Source organism: Tachypleus tridentatus, chromosome 12, assembly GCF_004210375.1.
Source record: "Tachypleus tridentatus isolate NWPU-2018 chromosome 12, ASM421037v1, whole genome shotgun sequence".
In the NCBI taxonomy this organism is placed as follows: Eukaryota; Metazoa; Arthropoda; class Merostomata; order Xiphosura; family Limulidae; genus Tachypleus; species Tachypleus tridentatus.
Window position 1 is genome coordinate 105660018 of NC_134836.1, and position 27154 is coordinate 105687171.

The 27154-nt window shown below is 33.6% G+C and overlaps 1 protein-coding gene across 1 annotated transcript; it reads left to right on the plus strand.

The window, feature by feature from the left end:
• Window positions 1-253: 253 nt before the first annotated feature.
• Window positions 254-27150, plus strand: LOC143234245 (polycystin-2-like protein 1; the record flags this gene model as incomplete). The annotated part of the gene is given in 15 exon segments (XM_076471458.1): window positions 254-367; window positions 7972-8102; window positions 9780-10030; window positions 12364-12588; window positions 13412-13574; window positions 15013-15078; window positions 16547-16777; window positions 17027-17148; window positions 17282-17402; window positions 17529-17627; window positions 20324-20454; window positions 21324-21536; window positions 22363-22510; window positions 24238-24336; window positions 24992-27150. Coding segments are annotated over 13 exon segments (1968 nt in total). The 3' UTR covers window positions 22484-22510; window positions 24238-24336; window positions 24992-27150.
• Window positions 27151-27154: the final 4 nt, after the last annotated feature.

Here is a 27154-nt window from a genome sequence, read left to right on the forward strand (position 1 = left end):
ATGTAACATTTGGAAATCAAATTCATTTTTCTTTCTTTCTATGTTATGAAATAGTAACCTCAATAATGGTAAATTACAACAAAATCAGTTTGTTTTTCTCTCTAAAACATGCTAAGAAGAAAAAAGCAATTATTTTTTCTATTACACTACTTTTTTGAGTATTAGAAATAGTTTTATAAAAGAGTATTAGTGTCGTATCGTAAACATAAATCTATGTTTCTTCATGATTTTCTGAATCAATGTTTCCTTGTAGGTTGCTGGAGTACACGACAGATGAGCAAAGGCAAAACCGATAGAGAATGGTATATCAGGACAACTATAAGAGAGTTATTTATCTACGTCATATTTGTCATCATTCTTTGCATCTGTGAGTTACGTTTTCATGTTTGTAAACAATAAGTATTATCACATCATTGGGTAGCGAATTACTGATGCCAATATAGTGTCTAATCAAAACATTGTTTCTGTAAAATGTTGTATTACAGTGTCATTTGTGATATGATAGTTAGAGTGCTAAAAATTAGGACTAATGGATTCTTTGTCACTGAAGTAAGCGCTTCAAGGGAAAGACGTGTAGCTGAGGGTAATAGATATGAAATTATTTCTATTAAGTGCATTTATAATTTGTCTGTTCCTTATAAGTCACAAATCAAAACTTTACGTTTGCATCAAATAAACTACAAAGTAATTAATTTACTATAACAAAAAACTTTGAATGTTAGTAATATTTTAATTAGCGTTTTGATTTTTACTCTTTATATAATTATGCGATATTGCTTTACTCTTTTCGTTCTTACAAAATTAAGTTTTCAAATTCCTAATTTTTAAAAATAGGGTATGGCCTAGCGCGTAAGGCGTGCGACTTGTAATCCGAGGGTCGCGGGTTCGCGCCCGCGTCGCGCTAAAACATGCTCGCCCTCCCAGCCGTGGAGGTGTATAATGTGACGGTCAATTCCACTATTCGTTGGTAAAAGAGTAGCCCAAGAGTTGGCGGTGGGTGGTGATGACTAGCTGCCTTCCCTCTAGTCTTACACTGCTAAATTAGGGACGGCTAGCACAGATATCCCTCGAGTATCTTTGTGCGAAATTCCCAAACAAATTAAAAATAGAGACACAGAATTATGTTTGGTTAAGTAAAAGAATTTTTTTAGACTTTTTTTTTCTTCAGGAAGACAAGAACACTATAGTTCATAAGCTTAAGAAAGACAGTAAACTTAAGAGTGTGTTAAATTTCTCAAGCTTTTCATTGTGCTAAAACAATATTGGCTTTTTTATTTTTACTAATGAACCTAATGAAATAAGTTGTTGAACGTCATCCAACGGTCTAATGGAATCCGTGACAACTTTGAGCTCAAGCTGAGAGTTCGTACTGGTTGCCCTAGTAACGAAGTAATGTTAGTGGGAATTTTAGCTGCTGTTACAGGCATTAAACGCAGCAACAAGCTTTTCACCAACCGCATTGTTGTCACATATCAACCTCTTTTGATCTGTTTTCTTTTTCTTTCAATCAAAATGCAACTTTCCGTGACGTTTGATCACTAGGAGTTATTCCAATGGATAAAATGTGATTAATAATATACGATATAGATTTTGCTATCTAATACATTATTTCGTGAAAAACTGTACAAGTTGTGGTATGTTTATTCGTTCACTCATCTTGACAGCGACAACCAGAACAAAGCAAAATACACGATAAAATGAGTTTTCATGTATCATTTCAGTTGTGAAAACAAGTAAGAGAAAATCAAATTCAACTTGGGTGGACGAGTTAGTACAAAATTGTTAGTATTTTAAATATAACGCTTAAACACTGGGCTCAATAACCTCGGTGGGCGTAATGAAAATAACTTAAAAAATAGAACACAAACTGTGTCTAAAAGTAAAGTAATTTGTCACCAATTTTGTTAATAGATTCCAAATAAAAATCGAATTGAAGATTTGGCTCATTCGAGTTCCTTCTCTTTGTAACTGATTATGTCTATTGCAATAGCAGGTAGCCGATAAATTACACTATGTAATAAAATTATTACTTTTTCTTGTTCCTGGTCAGAAAGTGTTATATGCCGATTGCTTTTGCCTAAAGTAAATGGAAAAACACCTACACATATATATGTAAAAACGGCTGGTATGGATTGAGAAAATTCTATGTAGAGGAGCGAACAACGTTTCAACCTTCTTTGGTTATCGTCAGGTTTACAAATAAAGAAAGAGGTAACTGACCGATAGCTGACCACATGTTTCAAGGAGGTTGTGTAATTGAATGTCGCAATGTAGTGGGCGTCTTAGAAATTTGGATTATATTTATTAATATAGGTATAAATGTGGCTAGAACTGGTGATACTGGGTTGCCCATGCTTAGGCCATTTGTTTGTATATTATTGTGGTTGATGAACATGAAGTTTGTCTTAATCGTGGTAAATTCTATGAGGGTTGCTAATTGGTTGCTGGGAATGTCTATTGATGGGTTAGGGTCTCGGATATAGAGTTCTAAGGCTATCTTGCAGGATTCAACCGTTGGGACTTCTGTAAAGAGGGATATAACATCGAAACTAGCCATTAAAGCTTTATGACTAAGTTGATTAAGGTTAGACTTGAAATTAAATTTTTTCCCAAAACCATCAACATAATTTCACAAAACAGAAAACTAAAAAACCAATCTTACAAAAAGAGACATTAATTCCATTAAAAACCTAAAACAATACAAAAACATAAAAATTCTAAAAGCAGATAAAGGAAACGCTGTAGTCATAATGAACATAAATGAATATATCCAAAAAATGAAGAACATTCTATCAGACACAAACAAATTTAAACCAATACACACAAAGGCACACGAAACGCAACTAAACAAAATAGTACTAAAAATGAAAAAAGCCAACACAATTTCACAAACACTTTATTCCTACCTACGCAAGACCGACTCACACACCACAAATATACCGCATTCTCAAACCTCATAAACCAGATTATTTATTACGACCAATAATGCCCGCATATGGATCGTTTAATTACAATCTTGGTAAATACATAGCATGGGCGTGCTCCAAATATCTAACATCAGCCAGCTCATTTATCAAAGACTCTTTTAATTTCAAGTCTAACCTTAATCAACTTAATCATAAAATCTTAATGGCCAGTTTTGATGTTATATCCCTCTTTACAGAAGTCCCAACCGTTAAATCCTGCAAAATAGCCTTAGAACTCTATATCCTGAGACCCTAACCCATCAATAGACACTCCCAGCAACCAATTAGCAGCCCTCATAGAATTCACGATGAAGACAAACTTCATGTTCAACAACCACAACTATATACAAACAAATAGCCTAAGTATGGGCAACCCAGTATCACTAGTTCTAGCCAATATTTTTATGACACAAGTTGAAACACAAGCAATTAACACAGCATTACATCCACCGCTATACTGGTACAGATGTGTAGACGACACAATTGCGGGATTCATATCAACAGAGCACACACTTTATTTTTTTCAATCACATTAACTGTATACATCCCAACATTAACTTCACATGCGAACAGGAAGAAAGCAATCAAATATCATTTCTTAATCTCAAAATTACAAGAACCGATACACAATGTAAAACAGAAATCCACCAAAAAATCACCTATACTGGACTATATATTCCTTGGGACTCAGCACATGAAACAAAACAAAAAACTCAACATACTAAGAAACCAAATAAACACAGCCATAAAACTATGCTCACCAGATAAAATTAACGACGAATTACACAAAATAAAACAATACTTCATCAACAACAATAAGTTTCCTCCACAAGCTTCTCTACAAGTGGGTTTTCTCGTCATCATGGAAAAGACCTATTTTTCTCTTCAAACTTTGCTTTTGTAACATGAGTAAAGAAATTTTAAAATTTACCTATTTTTCAAAACATTTCAGGTAGATTTAGTGCTGAGTAACTGATAGAGAATTTTCTCGAACTTACAAGAACTTTCTAGAATGTTGTAGAAGTCTCAAAGCTGTGCTGTTCCATAACGGGGAATAAATATCCATCTCTTCCCTTGGCTCATTCGGTGCACCTCAAAGAGGAATACAATAGCGTCAAGACCTTGATAGAAGCCTTGAAGCATGATGAGTATGACTGGGAGGTTATCGGAGACTTAAAATGATGGCATTCCTGATAAGTCTCCAAGGAGGCTTTACCAAGTTTCCCTGTTATCTTTGCCTTTGGGACAGCAGGGACACCGCAGCACACTACAACAGGAAGCACTGGCCACAACGGACCGAGTTCTCTGTGGGGAGGCACAATGTCAAGTGTGAGCCACTAGTGGACTTCCAGAAGGTGTTGTTCCTATCATTGCATATAAAATTTGGTCTTATGATACAGCTTGTCACAGCTCTTGATAAGGAGTCTGCAACCTTCAAGTATCTTCGAGATTTCTTCCCTAAGCTGTCTGAGGCAGAGGTCAATCCTGGTGTTTTCGTTGGACTACAAATAAAGAAGATCCTGGAGTGCACAGAATTCCCCCAGAAGATCAGTAGGAAGGAAAAAAAAAGCTTGGGGCAACTTTGTTGCAGTAGTTCGGGGCTTTTTGGGCAATCACAAGGCCGAAAATTATGTGGAATTGGTTGAGGCTCTGGTGAAGAACTACGGTAAAATGGGCTGCAGGATTTCCCTGAAAGTCCATATCCTTGAGGCTCATCTTGATAAATTCAAGGAGAACGTGGGAACATACTCAGAGGAACAAGGCAAGCGCTTCCATTAAGATATACTGGACTTTGAACGCCGCTACCAAGGATCGTATAACGAAAACATGATGAGAGACTATATTTGTTGGATGATACGTGAAAGTGATTTACATTGCAGTCGCAAATCTCGAAAAACTACTCACTTATAAACATTTTTGTTCATTTTGTATAACTTTAGTATAAATACATGTAAATCTTGATTTATATGTTGTTTTATTCAGACCTTATGTAAATGAAAATGTGCAAATTTGCCCATTTTTACACAGAAAATACGTTAGTTTCTAAATTTTATTATCCAGATCACAAAAGCAAAGTTTGAAGGAAGTAATGGCCATTTTGTGTACTTTTACAACATAAGCAATTAAGAAATAACACATATTATCCAGGAACAAAATTTGTGTTACATAGTGTTATCGCATTTTAATTCTTAAATGACTGGTTTGTTCAATGTAATATGTAAATTAGTTCATTTTGGTTAACATCTTCCATACCACGACCAGGAAATTGTAGATTAGAACTGTAGTAATATGCAATAGCCCAATTGGGTTTGCTGACAGAAAATGCTATTTAGAATGGAATTTATATGTCTTTAGCTGTGAGAGCCAGTTTAGAGCGAATTCTGTTTGTGTATGTATGTATGTTTATGTATATATCTTTTCACAAAGAAAGAATGTTTAATGCTACTTTTCTTTATAGCTAGGTCCCAGGCTCGAGATTTCTATACTTTGTCGTGGTACGAAGTGTAATATGAGCGACATTTGGTTGTGCTAAATAACAGTATTTTCAACAACGTGAGTTTGGTTCATAAGTTGTGAAAAACACACCAAACCACAGTCATGTTGGTGTCGCACAATTTGAACACATATAATTTAGGGACATTACGGGTGGTATTAAATTCATCAGTTTATCAAAATGTTAAATACATTTTTTAAAAGCCCACCCTTCTCCCCCTTAATTTAAAAGTTGGCTTTTTGAAGATCCATAGTGAATTAGCAGTAACTTTACGGATTTATAGCATTAAAGTCCAGGATTTAATTTCCCGCAGTGGATAACTCAGTATGAGTCTTTTCCTTGAACTACAGCAACAGCTATGCTTTTATGAAAATTTGGATCAGTGATATATATAAGTTTTAAGTTGTCTAAGACTGAAAACGTTAAATAGATGTTGTTAGTTTTAACTCATTCTTACACGGAATTTAAACGTTTTATATAGAATGTCTCGGTTTCTGTCCTAATGACTGATGAATGTCCATTCACCAGAAGCAGTCCATAAACTTTGAAATTTAGTTTAATTTATTCTTCCCAATAATTTTTTTAAAACAAGACTTCTAGGATTTAAAAACACATCCGAACAGGGTTTAGTTTCAGAGATACTTTGTTTGCTGTCCTTGATCCAAATATACGTTCATTTCATTCAAAATGTTTTTGTTTTCAAGGAATTGGTATAATACTTTGAAGAAGCATTTGCTTAAAACAATTATAGTTAAAGCAATTATTTAGAATGTAATATAATTAGTACGTAAAATACCAAATAAACAACTAAATGTTGAGACATTATTATGTGTTTCGTTTCAAAATAACCTTGAAGAGAATATGACACCGTAAACAGAAGTAAATTTATGGTTTAAGATAACTGGCAGTCGTGTCATATTTAGTTAATACGGAGCTAAATTGCTAATTTACAACACAGAAAATAAATACAACTTTAAGTAATCATATAGATACCAATATTTTATTACTCTAACGTATTTCCCCGAATATAAAGAGCATAATAAATAAAAAAGGTCTTGTTAAGTTGTTAGAAATTCGCCACACGAATCTCTCTTCATAATTATTATACAATCTACCATCCGACCAGGATATAAATATATCTTGAACTAGTGCAGCGCTCTTGTTTTACATTCAAGTATTTATTTCTACATATAACTGAGGCATGGTTAATATGGTTTATTTATTTGGAATTTCGCACAAAGCTACATAAGGGCTATTTCCGCTAGCCGTCTTTAATTTAGCAGTTTAATACAAGAGGGAAGGCAGTTAGTCATCACCACCTACCATCAACTCTTGGGCCACAATTTTACCAACAAATAGTAGATTGGCCATTACTTTATAACGCGCCAACAGCTGAAGGAGCGAGTATGTTTGATGTAACGGTGATTCGAACCCTCGACCCTCAGTTTGCGAGTCGAGCGTTCTAACCAGCTGGCCAGGTTCGGATGGTTTGTAGTTCAGTCAAAAATATATGTTAGTTAATTAGGTTGTATGATTAAATAATTTAATATATGAAACTAATGGCAATAAAAAAGAAGAAAAGAGTGTACACAGTAGTAAGATCTCAAGTAATATTACACCATTGTTTTTTAACACAGAAATATATGCTAATATTATTTTTGGTAATATAATACTGCTGACACTTAAGATGAAGCAGACGAACGAACTCTCAACAGTGATATTTCAAGTAATATTACTGCGTTGTTTTCTTTACATGTGATAAACGTGTAACTATTTAAGCATTATTCATTACTGCTGTTTAACACATGACTTTTTTATTGATGTAGCAACAGTCAGTAAAGTTAGATTAAATCACAGTATTAACAAACGACTTATTATTTAACGATGATTTTTTACAAATTCCTGTCACAACAGTTGTTCACCAGTGAGAAAAGCTTAGACAAAGTAGAACTAACTATATCACAGACAATAAACATAAACTACGTTATCAGTAGTTACGTGAAACTAAAGGTTTTTTTTTTATAAAACTGTTACCACATTTTTAACAGCATCATCGTTCTCACGGGCGATACACGCTAAGCAAGAGATCGTTTATAATTATGAACCATAGAGCAAGACTTATGAGAGTTTCATTCTGTATTGAAACCACTATTTTTAAAGAACATTAAACGTTGCTTAGCTTACTGAAACCATAGCTGGGTTTCAAGGATAAGCTTTTTTCATTATCAACAAGACTCCAACAGCGAGGATTATTAGATTATCCAGTGTGTAGGTCCTAATGTTTCTGTGAAGTTATAATTGCTAAGAAACGAGTAGTGACAAGTTATATTCAGTTATACACATTGGTAGAAATATTATGACGAACCCCCAAAAGTAAAATATAAAAAGTGAAATTTACGACATTTTATGTTAATTCTATTACATAAACTTACATAATGTTCTTTTTATACTCGCATCTAATTTTTGCAGTTTCTTGAGCTTTTCTTTCGTGTTTTTTATGTTATTTCTCAGTGACTTTCGGCATGATGAGTCCAGTGATGTACTACCAGACCAAAGTAATAAGTGAATTATTCTTGGATTCGCCTTTCAATGACACACGAAACAACGTTCGAGGCTCTACTCAGGTTATGGACTTTTGGAGAGTAAGAAGAAATTACATTTTGCTTTAGTTTGTAAAACCAGCTTTATAAAAATACGATTTCGAAAAAGCATTAAAAATATCAAACAATTTCAAATAGACCTAAGGAATCGATTTTTCTTTTTTGTTTGAAATAAACTATAAAACTGGGCTCAGTAAGTCATGAGCATACGTGTCTTAAGCCTAATAAAATTTCTTTTACGGTAAGAAATATATTTCAAACGGTTTGGTTTTAAGTATGGTACCGCACTGAATAAAACGATGAGTGAAAATCGTTCATTGAAAAACCTTAATCTGCTTACAAGCAGATTGAAACTTCTTGAAATAGCAAGAAAAAAAGTTGTGGCTACACTTTTATATATATTTCTCGTGGATCACAAAATGTTTATTTACTCTAAACAAATAACTAAAATATCGAGTTGAAAACTGTCATAATAAAATTAATTTGGCAGTTCAAAATATTTGAGTCATAATTTATTAAACTTTTGAAAATTATTGTTATAAAGATTTAATTTAATAAAACAAAATGCTGATTTACCAGGATCCTTTTCTGAGAGCAACTAGTTATATTGCCTTGTATATACAAAACAGGCTGGTTTAACGATATGTCAGGTATTTCTTTGAGCATGTATCATAAATAAAACATGTTGTCATACTATAATCCTTGTGCAAAACAACGGATAAGAGCAAGCATTTCTCCAACTGGCATGGATTCGTTATTAAACCGTTTCTTTAACGGTCTGTTTAAAGACAACTCCCCTCAGGTTATATTAACAGTGACAGGCAAAGACAACTACATTTACCACTAGAGAAAACTGTGATCGCGAGCCACTGGTGACCGGCCAAAAGGAAAATACTACTGAATAGGCCTATTAAATAAGTTAAGAAAGTCAAATATATTCCAGTTGATAGTTTCCTTAAATAGTGACTCCAACTGTACCAAGTGCAAATAGGTCCAACTCTAACTACTGCATTAACATAATGATGGACAAAGTCTCTCTTAAAACGATGCTAAAACTATTCAACGTGCACATAATTGAAAACTGATTGAATGTGTGTGTGTTTTTCGTATAGCAAAGCCACAAAGGGCTATTTGCTTAGCTCACCGAGGGGAATCGAACCCCTGATTTTAGCGGTGTAAATGGGAGACATACCGCTGTACTAGCGGGAGGGTCAACCGATTGAAGAAGTGCTACTATTAATTTAGTTACTATTTTCCTTGATTAATACCAGTAAAGGATAACAATGTGTTTGAACAGCCTACTGCAGTAATAATTTACAAACCACTTTATCAAATAATAGAATACAATCTTTGAAATATTGTAAAGGTTGTGCCAAGTTAAGTATTGATTATTATCATTCCCGAAGAGATTGAGAAGATCTTAACAAATATTTAATACATATATATTTGATTATTATTATTGTTATTATATTTTTATGAACATCCTCGACATTTCTGACATATTCTAATTTTAGGATTAAAGTTATAGTTTGAATTGTTTCGAAATAAATATATTTTAATCACATATTTATATCTGCAAAGAGTACAAAACCAATTCACATCAGAACTAATGTACCATATTAATGTTATTAAGTGCATTTTCTTTACCTGATAAGTTTTTTAAAAATTTGGTCAACTTTGTCTGCTATGGATGATGGAAAAAAATACAACACGTTTCAGTTTGTTGACTACGTGATGCTGGACAGTCTTTATTGGGAGACATGGTATAATAACAATCCTACCAACGTGGAGGATCGAAATATACTTTATGAAAACCGACTTTTGGGATCTCCACGGCTTCGGCAGCTAAGAGTAAGAAATGACTCTTGCAACGTCCACGACGAATTCAAGAATGCCATATCGAATTGTTATGAAGTCTATTCACCTGATGTCGAAGATAAGAAACCTTTCGGACCGATGAATGGAACAGCGTAAGTCTTTTATACCCTTACAATGCATTTAGAGTTGTGACTTTTAATTCATTAGAAACAAGTATAACAAACGGTTAGCATGTTGAAATAGGATATATATAAGGAGAAAAAGTTTCCCGACTGAATCCCTTTTCTACACTTAACGATCACGAGTTAAAAAAAACCCTGGGCCCGGCATGGCCAGGTGGGTTAAGCCGTTGGACTCGTAATCTGAGGATCGCGGGTTCGAATCCCCGTTGCACCAAACATGCTCGCCATTTTAGCCGTGTGGGCGTTATAATGTTACAGTCAATCCCACTATTAGTTAGTAAAAGAGTAGCTCAAGAGTTGGCAGTGGGTGGTGATGACTAGCTGCCTTCCCTCTAGTCTTACACTACTAAATTAGGGACGGTTAGCACAGATAGCTCTCGAGTAGCTTTGAGCAAAATTCAAAAAAACAAAACAAAAACAAACAAAAAACCCTGAAATATGGATAAATATTTATTTACACAGTAGAACACTACATTGGTTTTAAAATGTGTTGAAAAAATGAATATGCTTGGCTATACATTTTTAATATTTTTATACTGATAATTGTATGTATATAAATTAATTTATGTGCATGCGTGTCATTACTTCAGAAATGCAGTAGAATTGAGTAGTGCGATTTTTATATTTTTTATAAGTACGAGATCTAAAAATCTTTATTCCTTTTAGACAAATAAAAAATAAGCAAAAGGAAATCTCTAACAACTCGATCTCAAATCGGTTAAGAGGTAGACTTATGAGCTAAAATTTACACTTGAAAAACAAACAAACAAAAACACCTAAAGCCGATCTATGAGCCGCTATGTCGCCGCTAAAAATGAATGAAAACCACGCTTTTGAATTGATATCTAATAATGTTCTTGAAGCAGAATTGTGGTGCCATCAGTGCACTCTGCTACTGTGTAAAACAACAGTTTTAACAATAATGCTACAATGATTGAATTAATATAATGCAGTTTTCCAGTGTTGGTAAACTAACAATAAATAGATATATATTAAATTAGAAGTTATTTTAATACCTTTCGCCTGTAGAAGCTATGTAAAAAAGTGATTCAATCCAATCTGAATCCTACTAGTGATAGGCAGAAGATACGGTGAATCCCACTGAAAAGTGTTACAGTTGATCTCTGCATTTCTGAAAATTATTTCTCTCAGATTTAAATATCTTTAGTATATGATTTAGTTTGATAAAATTATGTTTTTATCGAATTAAATTAATCCTGGTAGTTGATCCAAAAAATGATTGTGTTAAACAAAATACATTACTAATAAAATTAATATTTACATATAGGTTATTTGTTTGTTTTTGAATTTCGCGCAAAGCTACACGAGGGCTACCTGCGCTAGCTGTTCCTAATTTAGCAGTGTAAGACTGGAGGGAAGGCAACTAGTCATCATCACACACCGCCAACTCTTAGGCTACTTTTTTACCAACGAATACTGGGATTGTCCGACACATTATAACACACCCACGGCTGAAAGGGCGAGCATGTTTGGTGTGACGAGGATTCCAACCTGCGGCCTTCGGATTACGAATCGAGTGCCTTAAACACCCGGCCATGTCAGGCTTCCATAAAGATTTATAATACATTCTTGATAAATGTATTATTTGTAGTATTTTTAATCGATTTCGAAATTGAAATATATATTATATTTTAATAGAAATTTCTGGTAATAATTTAACATTAATATTTTAAAATGAGTGTGTGAACTGTGTTTTGTAAAAAAATTATGTTCGTAATTAAACATTTATACTTTGGTTCTGATACAAGAAAGAAATTATTCTTCAGTAGTACAACGGTAAGTATGCGGAATTACATCATTATAAATCGGATGTGGATACCGGCGGTGGGCACAGCACAGATAAATTTTGTGTAACTATGCTTTTAACTACAAACAAAACAGTAAGAAAAATATAGGTAATTGAACGTTGCAAATACAACTGGAACCATCTTGCTAAACCTTTAAGGCAGCTCGTTTGAAATATTACCCCAGAATCTATACTTTTTGACACTAGTATTTATAGTTACCTGATCAATTGGAGGAAACCATGATAGCAACAATATAAAAAAGAATGTATTATCCTTAGTACCTGACACGTGAGTGTTGTAATTTAAAAAACAACAAGAACATCGTGTTTAATATTGGCACTTTAAAAACCTAATAGCAGAAGTTATGGAGGTAAATTAAACATCTGCACTAAAGTGACTGACACTATTTACAATTATATATATATATATATATATATATTCAATAGTGATATACACATCGATAAGTTAAAAAAATAACAAACCTAATTCACCTAGATGGGCTTATCATACGGAGAAGGAAATGAATGGCTCCAACCACTGGGGTTTGCTGAGTCGTTACAGTGGAGCAGGATCATATGCTATTCTTGGTACAGCTAGATCACAGGCTGCGGCTATTATGCAGGAACTCTATGCATACTTGTGGATTTCTCGAGCTACTCGTGCAGTATTCCTAGACTTCACCACTTACAACGCCAACATCAACCTATTTTGCGTTGTGAAGTAAGAGCTCTTCTATTCATTCTGAGGACTTAATGTACATTAAACAGCTTTAAAGTTTATTTTGATAATAACATTTCGATGCTTTTCAGTGTAGACAGTATATACATATAATGATCAGTAAAATTTTGTGTGTGTTTTTGAAGTGAATCGAACTGGTATTTAAATAAATATGAAGTCCAATCTATCATTTTGTTCATCACTTGTCACGCAGTTATGCTAATTTCGTCGAGTTCAACCCATCATCACTAACCCTAGTTAAGATGAGGTCGAAAATGATTTAAAAGAATACATTACTAGTATCAATGCTACATATTCGTGAGACCCCATAACATCATACATGTAAACAAATGTTGAGGTTAAATTTCTGATCCCTTTGGTTTTAGTTGTGAAATTAAGAGATAAATCGGCTTTGCCCAATTAATATTTATATATTAATATAAAATGCATTGTATCTTTATTTTAATATTTTCATTAAACACCTCAAAGAAAACTGGTCTTAGTTTGAGCCACAGCTGTCTTTTATTGGGTATATTTTCTTTAAAATATTTTCACGAAAGCTGCTCTTAGTTTAACTCACATCTTTTTCATATTGTATTTATTTTAGGTTTATTTTCATTGAAATATTCAAGAAAATTGGTCTCAGTTTGAGCCACGGTTTTCCATTATTGTGTTTATTTCAAATTTACAAAGTAAACTGTATTTGTTTGTTGGTCTTGATAACAAAATCCTTATTTTTCCTCATAATCGTATTGTATCTTTCTGTTAAATTGACAAAAGTAATTCTTTAAAGCAGTTCTTCTGTTCCTTATGGCTGATCGTTTAGGTTAGTATTCGAGTTCCCAGCCACAGGTGGTATGATTCCTTCTTGGAGTTTTCGGACAGTGAAGCTACTGCGGTATGTGACACCATTTGATTATTTTGTTTTGGTCTGTGAGTGCATCTTCTGTTTCTTTATCATTTACTACATCATCGAAGAAGCCATTGAGGTAAGACTATTTATCTACCTGTACAAATACAAGTTTAGTGTATGAATATTGCTTTTGTATTGCTGTATTTTGGAAATATTCTTTCTGAGGTGTGGGATTGACTTCTGCTTTTTATTTTTTTTATATAGATACGTAAAGCTCGAAGGCATTGAGTAATAAGAAGTTTACTCATATAACTTTAACAAAGATGTATTGAGACAAATCGTTTTTTCCATATAACTGAACGTTATTAACGGTCTCAAAATATCCGCAGATAAACGTTAATTAATTGGATACATCTGTGAGTAATTATTAGAAAAAAAATCATTTTATGTTGTTCATGAAACTGTTTTTGTTAAAATAGTATTTTTTTCACTTGCCTTTTTTTAACCTATATATAAAAACATGGAAATAACTTGTTCTAAAAATAACTATATTTTATTTATTTTTATACGAGTTTTCCAAATAAATGCGATACATTCCTTTAACATTGAAATATTTCTTTTCTGACGTATAAATACTAAGAGTAATTTAAAACTTTAGGAAAGACATAAAACACAAACAGTTATTAATGCCAATACAAATACTACCACAAGAGTCGAACTGTGAACATTCTCTCTTCAAACATATTAAACAACAACTAAAAAGAGCCATGATTTCATTGTACACGAAATATAACGAAAATACGTGGTTGTTTTTTTGAACGTGTGCAATAAAACACAATTTTGCCCAAGAATGAACAAGTAGCTTTGTGTAGCTTTGTGCGAAATTCAAAACAATCAATCAAATCAATCAACCTATCTGAATCGACGAACATAAAGGTGAGTATGCGCAACATAAACAAGAAGTATCTCCGTGTTTAAAACAACACAATTCATGTATATATATATATATACTTCAAGCATTTGGACGATGAACTAGGTATTCATACTATTCCATGCGAAGTCGTGTAAGTCAAGTCAGTGAACTATGATTTCTGTGCGACCAGAGTGTTGAAATGAGCTGTGGAAAAGCATCTTCCTCCAATATATGTATTATGGAAAGCATGCAGAGTGGTTTACTTTAGATTGACAGTCTTATGATGGAGGCTTTTGCAGTAGAAACCACGCTTCACGATTATTTTTAACATGCAGGGTCGTCACACAAGGCATAACTGAACTTGGCAACGTGTAGCGTAATGATGTGGTGAGATTTCAGAATTATTTTAACATAACATACTGACACTTTGACATATATTAAACAGAATAAAGTTCAGTAAGAGATTCTTTTACCTTCTCTTTTCAATTCAAGGTGACTGATATAGGCGATGCACTAGTGCTTTCGTACACGAATATTAATTCTTACAGTCGAGAATCCTCTGCAATTTTGGTGAATAGGCGGGAATTTTTAAATACACATTTAACAATACAAGTTTGTCTATAGACGATTAGTTACTCAATCGGTATCCTTTAATTTTCAGATTAAACAGAATAAATGCAAGTATTTCAAGTCGATTTGGAATCTACTAGATATTTTTGTGATCTTGGTAAGTTTTGAAAAACTACTTTTTAAATTTAACTTTAAAGATTTTGGATTTTCTTTAAAATTCCGAAATATAAAATACGAGTTTAGTGTCACATGTTGTGTATTTTATGGTATTCACTTTAAGAATGTATAAAATGTGTCAAACTTGCGGATTTTCTGATGTTTTAAACTAATTTTAAAATCATTCAGAGGACGCTTGTTGTTAGTGTACAATAAAAATAAAGCTAAAGTATAGTGAACAACAATGTGCACTTTTTAAGAATGGTGATGTGTATGAATGCATTTTAGTCGCAATAGATTAATGAATTAATTAATGTCCGGTGGGACAGCGGCAAGCTCACGCATTTACAACGTTAAAATCCAGGGTTTTATTTCTCGCAATGGGGACAGCAAATAGTCCACTGGGGCTTCATTTTCAAATAAACAAACAGGCTGTTGCTATATAAGTGCTGGATGATGGCTGAAACGCCGAGAGATAGGGAGGTAGACAACGTGTCTTGTACAAGGTGGAACATACAAATCAAAAGTGAAACGAATTTTGAGGTGAAGAATAAAAACCTCATCCAACATGGTTACACTTCTATTTAACCACCATAGTTTGAACTGTAAGTAAAATAATATGTAATCAGGCGTGTCATTGTAAATAGTGTGAATTGTTGTGCTGCTGAATGTTCACATGTTCCAGATGTGAGCGGGTTATAAAAGTAACAATCAATCTCATTATTCGATCCAAAGAACAGGACAAAGCACTTTCTGACAGCGGCTGCCACTGACTTGCTCTCTTCCCTTGGGCCACATTGATTGTTTGTTTTGAATTTCACGGAAAGCTATACAAGGGCTATATGCGTCAGCCATTCTTAATTTACCAGTTTAAGCTAGTCATCACCACCCACCGCCAACTCTTAAGCTAGTGAGATTGACCGTCACATTATAACGTCCCCACGACTGAAAGAGCGAGCATGTGTGGTGTGACGAGTATTCAAACCCGCAACCCTTATATTACAAGTCAAACGCCTTAACCACCTGGAAATGATCAATGATTGTTTGTCAACAAAGCTGTCACTATTACTTTTATAAGCAATCCTAATCCTTTAACCACAGGTTTCTAAACCGACATGATGAAAACCGATAAGTGTGCTTTCTTCTAGCCATGCCACATCAGGCTATCTGCTGTGATTCCTGAGTGGAATTGGGCCTCTGATTCTAGCGTTGTAAATCCAAAAACTTGCTACCGTCCCACCAAGGGACAAAAACTGATATACATGAACTTACAAATAAACAAGTTGAAGTGTCTTTTCTTGTGATCTTTTAAGCAGATATTTCGTAAGTACTTTTTATTGTCAAAAAGAAAGCCTTGTAAAAGGTAATAAAGATTTTTTATGTTTCATTTCAAAATGAACAAGAAATATATGTACCTATACTTAACACCGTGGTCATCTTTTATTTTATTTTTCCCACCTTTTACCCAGATATCACTCGTCTGTATAGGGTTCAGCATTTTTAGAACTCTTACTGTTAACGGTATGATGGAGAGGCTGCTTGAAAACCCGGACGTGTTCGCAGACTTCGAAACCCTTGGGTTTTGGCAAACTCAGTTTAACAGTGCCGTTGCCATAACCGTATTTTTCGCATGGATTAAGATCTTCAAGTACATAAGTTTTAACAAAACGATGACTCAGCTTTCGTCAACTCTGTCACGGGTAAGTAGAAGCTTCTATATACGATCAGTGTGAAGCTCTTGTGTCCTGATGTAAAGTCTAACTTTTTAAAAACACTAAACATCAGCTGAAAGCTTAGAGTTAAAATTTTCTGTTTAATTTTTGGTAGTGTTCCAATCAACGTTATTTCATTGGATAATGGATGAGACGTAAAGTTGATTTAAATAATAATATTTCATAAAGTAAATGTCATCTCACAAATCTCTATTTCTTCTTCCTTTTCCTAAACAGTGTTCCAAGGACATTGCAGGCTTCGGGATCATGTTTTGTATTGTGTTCTTGGCCTATGCTCAACTGGGCTACCTGTTGTTTGGTACACAAATAAATGATTTCAGAAACTTTCTTAAGTCCATGTAAGTTTTTCTCTATGAAGTAGTTTAGCGGCTTAAATAACGATATATTCTCGACACTGAGTCATTAATTATACGTTTTACAATATGTAAAACAAGTGTTTCATAAGTTAAATAATTTTTATGTATTTAACAGATTTACTTTACTTCGTATCATATTGGGAGACTTTAACTTCGATGAAATTGAGGCGGCCAATAGAGTGCTTGGACCAATATTCTTTCTTAGCTACGTGTTTTTCGTGTTCTTTGTCCTGATGGTGAGTGTTGTTGCTTAGAAACGTATTTTATTTATTTTTAGACAATATTTTACCAGCTTTTCTTTAATATTCAGTATCCTCTTGCAAAATAAAAAGAAGTCACATTTAGTCGAATTTTTCTTGCAGAACATGTTCTTGGCCATCATCAACGATACCTATGCAGAAGTAAAATCCGAGCTGTCAAGTCACAGAAATGAGTTTGAAATTGCTGACTACTTTAAACGGGTGAGTGTCAGTCAACTTAAATATATACAAATACAGTTATGAAATTAAATTATCTATACTTACCGAATATAAAATAAACTCATATGAAGGCTTGGGTATTATATTAAAATGATTTTGAATACGCAATCAGCAAGTCGTGCGACGACCATAGTAGACATGAAGTTGCGTTACAAAGGTTTGTGAGGCCCGGCATGGTCAGGTGGTTAAGTTGCTCGACTCGTAAATCTGAGGGTCGCGGGTTCGAATCTCCGTCACACCAAACATGCTCTCCCTATCAGCCGTGCGGACGTTATAATGTGAGGGTCAATTCCATTATTCGTTTGTAAAAAAGCATATCAAGAGTTGGCGGTGGGTGGTGATGATTAGCTGCCTTTTCTTTAGACTTACACTGGTAAATTAGGGACGTCTAGCGCAGATAGCCCTCGTGTAGCTTTGCGCGTAAATTCCTAAAACAAACAAACAAACAAGCGCTATTTTGTTTCATTAAAAGGATGCGTACGCGTCTGCGCTCATGCATGTGGATAAGTAATAATACTCAGGTGTACATCTCACGCGTACGTGAGTGCCTGTCTGTATCTATTTGATTTCTATTCGTAATATACAGTTTGTTAGTTTTTTAAATTTTGCTTAAAGCTACACGAAAGCTGTCTGCGCTAGCCGTACCTAATTTAGCAGTATAAAACTAGAAGGAATGCAAGTAACTAATCATCACCACTCACCACCAACTCTTGGGCTACTAGTGGGACTGACCATAACTTTATAACACCCCACGGCTGAACGGACGAACATGTCTGGAATAAGGAGGATTCAAATCAGTGAATCGAAAGCCCTAACCATCTGGCCACGCTTCGCCTGTAATATGAAGAATAATCTATTTTCTATGTGGATTTTCGCTAGTTTATATCATTAAAATAGATGCGTACATCCCTGCGCATTTGCACGTTGATGGTGCACACCATCAAGATCTACTTAATATGGGTGCCAAATTTTAGATACCTAGATGTCTTACCCTTGAATCTATGGCGGTCACACTTATTTTCTATGTGGTTTATTCCCCCCACCTTGTCTCATAAAAAAATGAGCATACGCACACATACAGACACGCCCTTTTATTATTATAGATAACCCTTCAAAATGGGCATTATGAGAAGCCAAACCATAAAGTGTGTGTAGAAAGTGAATAAATGAACAGTTTTCTGAACAAGAAAATTAATCACACATCTATTTATTAAAATTAACTAGAGATGATGATTCTGTTTAGAGTCAGTGAGAAAAAAGATGTTGCTGAATATACTAATATGCTGTAATAATGAAATAATATGTTTATTTTTCTCTCTGTGTGTATGACTGCCATAGCTTCAAGAATCAAGAAACCTGACATTTTGCACACAAAATAAGTGGACTCTTAGAGTGTGCACCAGAGTATTATTAATTATCTTATTCACATGTGTGCGCACAAGCGAATATTTCTATTGATACAAGCTAGCAGAAAACACATAGCAAAGAAATGATTTTTATATTACAAATAGACATTTCAGATAGACATGCACGTGTGTGAGGGCGCGCGCACGCACATGTTTATGTGTATGTATATGTGACCGCCGTAGCTCCAAAAAGAAAGAACCTAAAGACATTTACAATTTGCCCCCACACTAAGTGGATCCTGAGTATTTGGACCTGGGTGTTATTACTTATCTACGTGCAAGTGCATCTTTTTATATGAAAAACTACATAAGAAAAAAATGCGATTACCATAGCCCTAAGAGAAAGAATGTAGACATTTTGCACCCATACTATGTAGAACATAAGGGTGTGCACCTAGGTATTATTACTTATCTTATTCTTGTACGTTCGCGTGCATATCGTTTAAATGAATCAAGCTAGCAAAATATCAATGGAAAAGAAGTGATTCCTTATACAGAATACGTGCACTGACAAAGCCGTCTAGAGTATATCAACCTAATAACCCTAGTTCTCTTGCTGTGTGTGTGTTTTTTCTTATAGCAAAGCCACATTTGGCTATCTGCTGTGTTCACCGAGAGAAATCGAACCCCTGATTTTAGGGTTGTAAACTTCGTAGACTTACCGTTGTACCAGCGGAAGAGGATATGTTTGGTAGTTATATATATAATATATTGGAATGTGCAATAAAACGTGCGGCATACATATATTTGATAAATAACATTATAAGGAGAAAATATTATAAAGAAGGACTTATATATACTTATACTTAATATAAGTATAAACACGGTATCGATGCACGTTTCTAAAATATCAAATTTTATTTTTAGTACAAGGATTATTTTTCTGTTTTTGAATTTTGCGTAAACCTACACGAGAGATATCTGCACTAACTGTCCCTAAAGGGCGAGCAGGTTTGATGTGACGGGGACTCGAACCCGCGACCCTAGAATTAGGAGTCGAGTGCCATAACAAACTGGCCATGCTGGGCCTAATACAACGGTCTCATAGGCAACTTTCCTTTGACTAAGAAAGCCATTTGTGTCTAACGTACTAAGCCTTTATACATATACTAACATTTGAGGTGATTTTTTATTATTAATATGATTGTATTTGTTTCATGAAGTTTAAAAACAAGCTTGCTTTTGATAAATTTACTATGGTTTTTGAAAATAAAATAGAATAACCAAGGAAGCGGATAAAATGTTTTCTTATTAATGGTTTTATGTTTTCAGGGGTACAACAATATTATGGGAAAAGTTGGCAAGCGTGACCAACTTATTGATATACAGAATGCTCTGAAACTCGCAGATAATGATAACGATATGACGCTTTCGTTCGACGAAGTTCGTCACGCTCTACAACGGTAAAACTATGTTATATTATCTCGCCTTTTGTGTATTAAGACACGAAGTTGACTACTCGACTGTAAACGAGAAAAAGGAATGATGGGACACATTTTAGCTTGCATAAAAATAAGAAATGGGGTAGATTTTGACTTGCACAAAAATTTGTCGTTCATGATTAAAACAAGAAGTAGGGAGTAGATTTTGACTTGCAGAAAAATTTGTCGTTGACGATTAAAACAAGAAGTAGGGAGTAGATTTTGAGTTGCAAAAAAATTTATCGTTGACGATTAAAACAAGTAGTAAGGAGTAGATTTTAACTTGCAAAAAGTTTTTTTTGTTGACGATTAATACAAGAGGGAGTCCTCAATAGCCGCAAATGTAATTAATGGTCAAACGGTCAAGAGGCTGAGCTATGAGATAAAAGTTTGTACTTGAAAACAACAGACAAACAAACAAAATAAGTTTCAACTTCAACTTATGTTCTTCACACCTAACTCGACAACAGATTTTAAAGTTAAAATATTTATTAATAATTGTATTCGTAGAGCTGCTTTGGTGAATGACAAAGATGCACTTCACTGCTTCCCTTTTTATGCATATATTTCGTTTTTTGTAATAACATGCATAATTATTTTAAATATTTTATTTAATTAATGGCCTTTTGAAACATTTTTATTAATTCAATTCTCTCTTAAAATATGTATGGGAATATAATTTTGTCATGTGTTTGTAAAAATGAAAATGTTTAAAATTTGAGGTTAATTTAATTTAGATGTATATTTACGTCTTAATGTGAGTGTAGATATGCCAATATTTCTGTGGAAAGGTTCGAAGTCAATATATACTTTCATGTAGGAATTAAGTGCGTTTCTTTCGGCTTTTGTAGGCAAAATTTTACGGAGATTGAGATCGAGATGTTATTTGCAAAGTACGACAAAGCAGGAAATCGTGAATTAGATGCACGAGAAACGAAACAAATGCTGGCTGACATGGAAGGTGAAAAAACCCAGTTGAACAGAGAAATTAGAAGAGAACAGGAAGAGTTTGGCTATTCACTTAATGGAAGTGAAGGAGATGTTACTAAAGAAATGATCAACGGGTACGTCAGTGTTCAAACATTGTAGAGATGCTTGTTGGTTAGACCAGTGTTTCCCATTCTGAACAGTACCGCCCTCTTGTGGGCATTTTTAAGATTCAGGAGCAGTAAACTTTGAAGGATGGGACAGAAACTAGGAAGAGCATATACTACTTGTAATAAATATTTGGGCGTGCAGGCTAAATGGAGGAACTGTTTGTTTTACGTGTACTTAAAAGTGGGGAGTGCAAATAGAATGTATGATAAACACTGCGAGATTCGTATCGTAAGTATTATGAATACTCGCGTGTTTCTTCCATAGAGTGCTTCATCCGATCTAGAATAAAATTACGATTACAGGATGTTATTGCTTTTGATCCTTATATATGGATCACACTCATAATTCACCGAATTTATTATGGTGAATTAACCCTAATTTGCTATTTCAACGTGTCCTTTGTCGAAACCGAACTTTTCTTTGAAATCGAAAAAGTTTATAATTTTTTATACAAAATAAGTTGTAAAAGTACACACGTCTTTGAAAAGTAAACAAGTGTTGTATGTTTTAGGATAATAAAAATCAGACAAAGGAGATGATATACTTTACATTGAAGTTTAAATCTAATTGTTGTCCTAAAATATGGAAGTTACCAGTTACGAGTGGGATGTTATGATTACTGGTATGGTTAATAAGTCATTCAATTGGTAAGTCTTTTAAAATAACATTATGCTTTTAAGAGATTTAGTGATAGTGTGTCATTCAGAAATGTGTATAGCTATAGTAAAAGTAACGAATGAGGTTCACAGTTTGTGTTACGTTAAAAAATGTTATATATCGTCTGTCTTCTAGACTTTCTGGACGAGTAGATAAAATGGAAACAACTATTGGAAAAATTGGTATTAAGATTGATACCGTGCTTAGAAAAATGGACGCCATGGAAAAAGTGAAGTCAAAGGAAAAGAAAACATAAAAAAAAATTTTGGATACGATTTCTGAAGTAAGTGAGTTTTTTTTTATCTAATTACATCACAAGATGAGTGGTAAGTTTTTGTTTACAAAATGATATGAATATAAGTTTGAAAGATGTCAAAATTTATTGAAAGTTTTGTGAACCACGTCGTAATTGTATGATTCACAAATATTTTAAATAGTTTCATATATATAATCAAAATCATTGGAAGGTATGTAACACATTTATAAATTTAAACCACGGTAATGCTCCAGATGACTCATGAATAGTGACGTAGGGCATTGAAGTGTACACTATACAAAATGGACTTATCAATTGCAGATCGAAGACTTTTATGTTTTAAATTTCTTGTTTTTGTAAAATATATCATGTATATTGAGATACTGATATTTGGACGTATTTTTGGTGTAAATGAAATATCTACACGATATCTGTTTCTAATTTTACTCTAAATGATTTATTTTGCATCCCTTTCTGCACTTGCGATGTTTTTCAAATAATTTTTGTTCTACTGATAAGCAGAGAACAACGTTTCGACCTTCCTAGGTCATCTACAGGTCAACCTTTGTTAACGTGGCTTAGAAAGTCACGTAACGTTCAGAATACGTGGCTGAAAGTGTTCAGAGGTTATGTCCTCAACTTTTGCAGATCCCATCATTGGCTCGAAAGTAATATTGAGGGCTTAAAAGACTAGCACGTGAGGTTCCATTCCTGCGGTAAGCACAGCGCAGATATCCCACTGTTCAGGTTTTTTGCATTTAAAACAAATAAAATTACTTACGCGGTATTATTTGTACTTTTTTCACCTAATTTTCACTCACTTCACTTTTTAAAAAAATAATATCATTTCTAAGAGTAGAATTTTAAGGAATAATAGTATAAATAAAGAGAAAAAATATTTTTCAAATTTAATATGAGCTAAAGACATTTCATGTGTTTCATTTCTGTGAATGTTGACCACCCTCCAGTGTCACAGCGGCATGTCTGCAGACTTATATTGCTAGAAACTGGGTTTCAAAACTCGTGGTGGACAGAGCATAGATAACCTATGTGCAGCTATGGACTTAACAACAAAGTAATCTGTGAATGTTGATAACAAAATTACAAATTATAATACATAAAACGTTTCGCTTGTTTTTTTTAAATTATAACTCGACTGTTTTGCTGTAAAAACACGCACACACTACAAGAACAGTAAAAAAACTCTTCTATTTTTTATTAGTGTTACTTTGTTTTTGAATTTCGCGCAAAGCTGCACAAGGGCTATCTGCGCTAGCCGTCCCTAATTTAGCAGTGTAAGACTAGAGGGAAGGTATCTAGTCATCACCACACACCGCCAACTCTTGGGCTACTCTTTTACCAACGAACAGTGGGATTGACCGTAGCATTATACCGTCCCCACGGCTGAAAGGGCGAGCATGTTTGGTGTGACGAGGATTTGAACCCGCGACCCTCAGTTGAGCGCCTTAACCCCCCTGGCTATGCCGGGCCTTTTATTAATAATCTCACTCTCCAGTGGCTTAGCAGTACGTCTTTGGACTTACAATCCTAGAAACCGAGTTTCGATACCCGTGGTGGACAGAAAACAGTTAGCCCATTGTGTAGCTTTGTGCTTAAATTCAACACACCAACAACAACTACCACCGCATAAATCTTATCGTATCAATCTTTTCATATGTAATATTTTGATTTTATGGATTAGCGACTTAATTCATTTGTTGGCGTTATCTAATACAGTCTTTACTTTTTTTTAGAGCGAAGGACTAGACGACAGGACTAAGAGAATGCAGATGGAAAAACTAATGAGAGAGGAGTTGCAACGCTGGGATTCTCAGACATCTCTGGAAACTCCTGTAAGTTTGATCTTAGAATACGTTAAGTGCTAATATACAGTTTTGGAATATGTCGCACAATCTGTCAGCTACGTGTTTTGATACAAAATATTTATACTTAAAGACGTATAAATCTATAGACACACACTCACATTTACATACAAGGTACCCAGAAGTCTGGACCCATACGGAAAAATATACAATGTTTTCTCAACTGATTTACTGTTCAAATTGTATGCCATTAACGGCTATGCACATATTAATTATTGGTATACTGTGCCTTCATGGTGTTTTATTTCAAGAAATATGTACATATGACATTAGAAATGGTTTTTGGATTTTAAAAATATAATGTTTGTCTTCCCTATGGGTCTATACTTCTGGGACACCTCGTACACTTATCAACAACGTGTTAAAATTGAAAGCCCTGCACACTCTTTGGAAGCGTACACGTTGTATTTATAATTAATTAGTTACGTTGTATGGTCTATCAGGTCATTTTAAAACGTGTTACATGACAATCTTATTGTAGTTTCTTTTATAACATGATACTAGGATTACTATATAATATCTTAAGAACAGTTAATGTTTTTTCTTTCTAGAAATATCTACAAGTGAATATCAAATGTTTTAAAAATCGTTTACTTATTTGACCGTCCCTGAATTTGTTTTTCAGAGTAAACACAAAAAGTAATAACATAGCGCTTCGTGAACTACAACAGACCAAGATGAGGATGCTATACTACCAGAGTGCATGAAGATACTCCCTTTTCTAGTGAAAAAAACACCTGTTTGAGATTATTGTATCCTAAACTGCCTTATCGTGTAAAGAGTGCAAAAATTCCATATATTTTTCGTGTGTACGATCCAAAATTAAGCCTCTGTTTGTTTGTTTTTCGTATTAAAATTAATGCAACAATTTGACGTCATAGTATAGTATTTAAATAGGTTTTGATTTTCAAACAGACTAGGTTGTTAAATCCAGTTGTAGCGTATCATATGTTACTAGAAACTTGAGATCGGTTTTGTTTCACTAAGAAAGTAAATAGCGTGGTTAGTTTTCAATAAGTGAGTCTTATACAACTGATATCACAACGTGTGAACATTTATTTTTTTATAACCACGAGCATTTGTAAGTGCAAAAACAGACTTAGACCTGTTATTAAAGTCAGTATTAAAATACAGCACATGAAATTAAGACATTCGACGCTCAGATTTTTGTATATGTTTCTGTTGCGCATGCTTATTGCCCGGGCGTGTTTACACGTTTTTATACGAAAACTGGGTTAATTCTTCAGTATTGATGAATTACATAATATACACACACACAAATTCGGTTTTACCAAAAACTCAAAGACTGAAATCAAGCAGAAAATTGAGATAATGTAGTGGGATAAAAATACAAAACTTTCCAATACACTTGTGTATAAAAGCTATCGTCAAGTTCAGAGAACGTGTGAGAAAATTTACAAGTCTGTAAAGAGCAACACGAACATTTTCCTCTTTATGTAAATCAAGATACATTAGAAGAAGTATCCAGAGGCGAGCAAAATAACTATCTAAAATATTTGGATTCCATTTTCATATAAAACAATGGTACACAAAGCCTATGTAATTGATATAATAAACTCTTCCACAAGGTGAAGATCCATATTGATTGCACTTGCCACACTTGCGATATATGAGCTAAAAATTGTCTGTTATTAAAAACTCATCAAGGAAAGTCTTCTGGTGTTTCACGTATGGTCAAATTGATACTTGAAGACATATAAAATTATATGATATTGTAAATTTGTTAAATAATAGTATCAGTTCGAAGATCTACTAATGCTACAAATTTATAGCATGTTATCTTTCTTTTTTTTTGTAATGAGGAATTATTAATTAATTATTTGTTGTTTTAATCCTTTAAAAACTTGTTACAAAAAACTCTTCTTAAAGTTTATCTCAACTACTCAGTTGTAACATTTTTGTTTTTTCATTTGTTTTTTCAAATACTGTATACAAAACGTAATGAAATAAAAACATAACATCTAAATATGATTATTTAATATAACTAAAATCAGTACTTTTGTGGTCAGCCATAATTTAGTTGACAATATATTATGAAAAAGTGAAGAGTTGCTATTCTTAAAACAAATTAATATTTGTTTTTTTTATTCTTAAGCTTAGAAAATCGTAGAAAACAAGTTTTTTTTATAATTAGAAAAACTGCTTCATGAAAAGTTTAAAGTAAACTAATAAGACAGTTTTTTTTATACCGTAATGCTGTTGAATAGTTTCCTTTTTTGATTTACATTGTACATTAAAACAGACAAAATGACAGTTTAGCATTGCCGAGTGTACAATGTTGTACCAAGCTGCATTTGTCCCTCTTATTATGCGTGTTCTATTCTAATCAAAGTGTAATCACAATCACTCCAAACATTTTTGTCTTAACTGTCGTTCAGAGATAACAATCTCTTTGCTTCTTTAATAAATTGATTTTTAATCATCTTAAATATTTATTTTTGAAATATATTTTTCGAGGTCAGCAAAAAGAAACAAAGTATTTTGATCTGTAACTTGTTATTTCTGTTAATGTTATAATTTAAGATTTATCCTAAGTTAAAATTGATATTCTGAACTTGGTAAGAAGCTGGTTTGAAAATAATCTTTATTTCGGTTTGTTTTTCATAACATTTTACCATAGAGTTGTTTATTTTTCAATATTTTAAACTGAAAGCATTATTTGAACTGCTCTTACTAGTATATTTTGTTCTGAATGGGTATCTCTTGCATGTTGTATGCACGGAATTGAAAAAGAAAATAAAATGTTGCACAGTAACGTCATAATCCA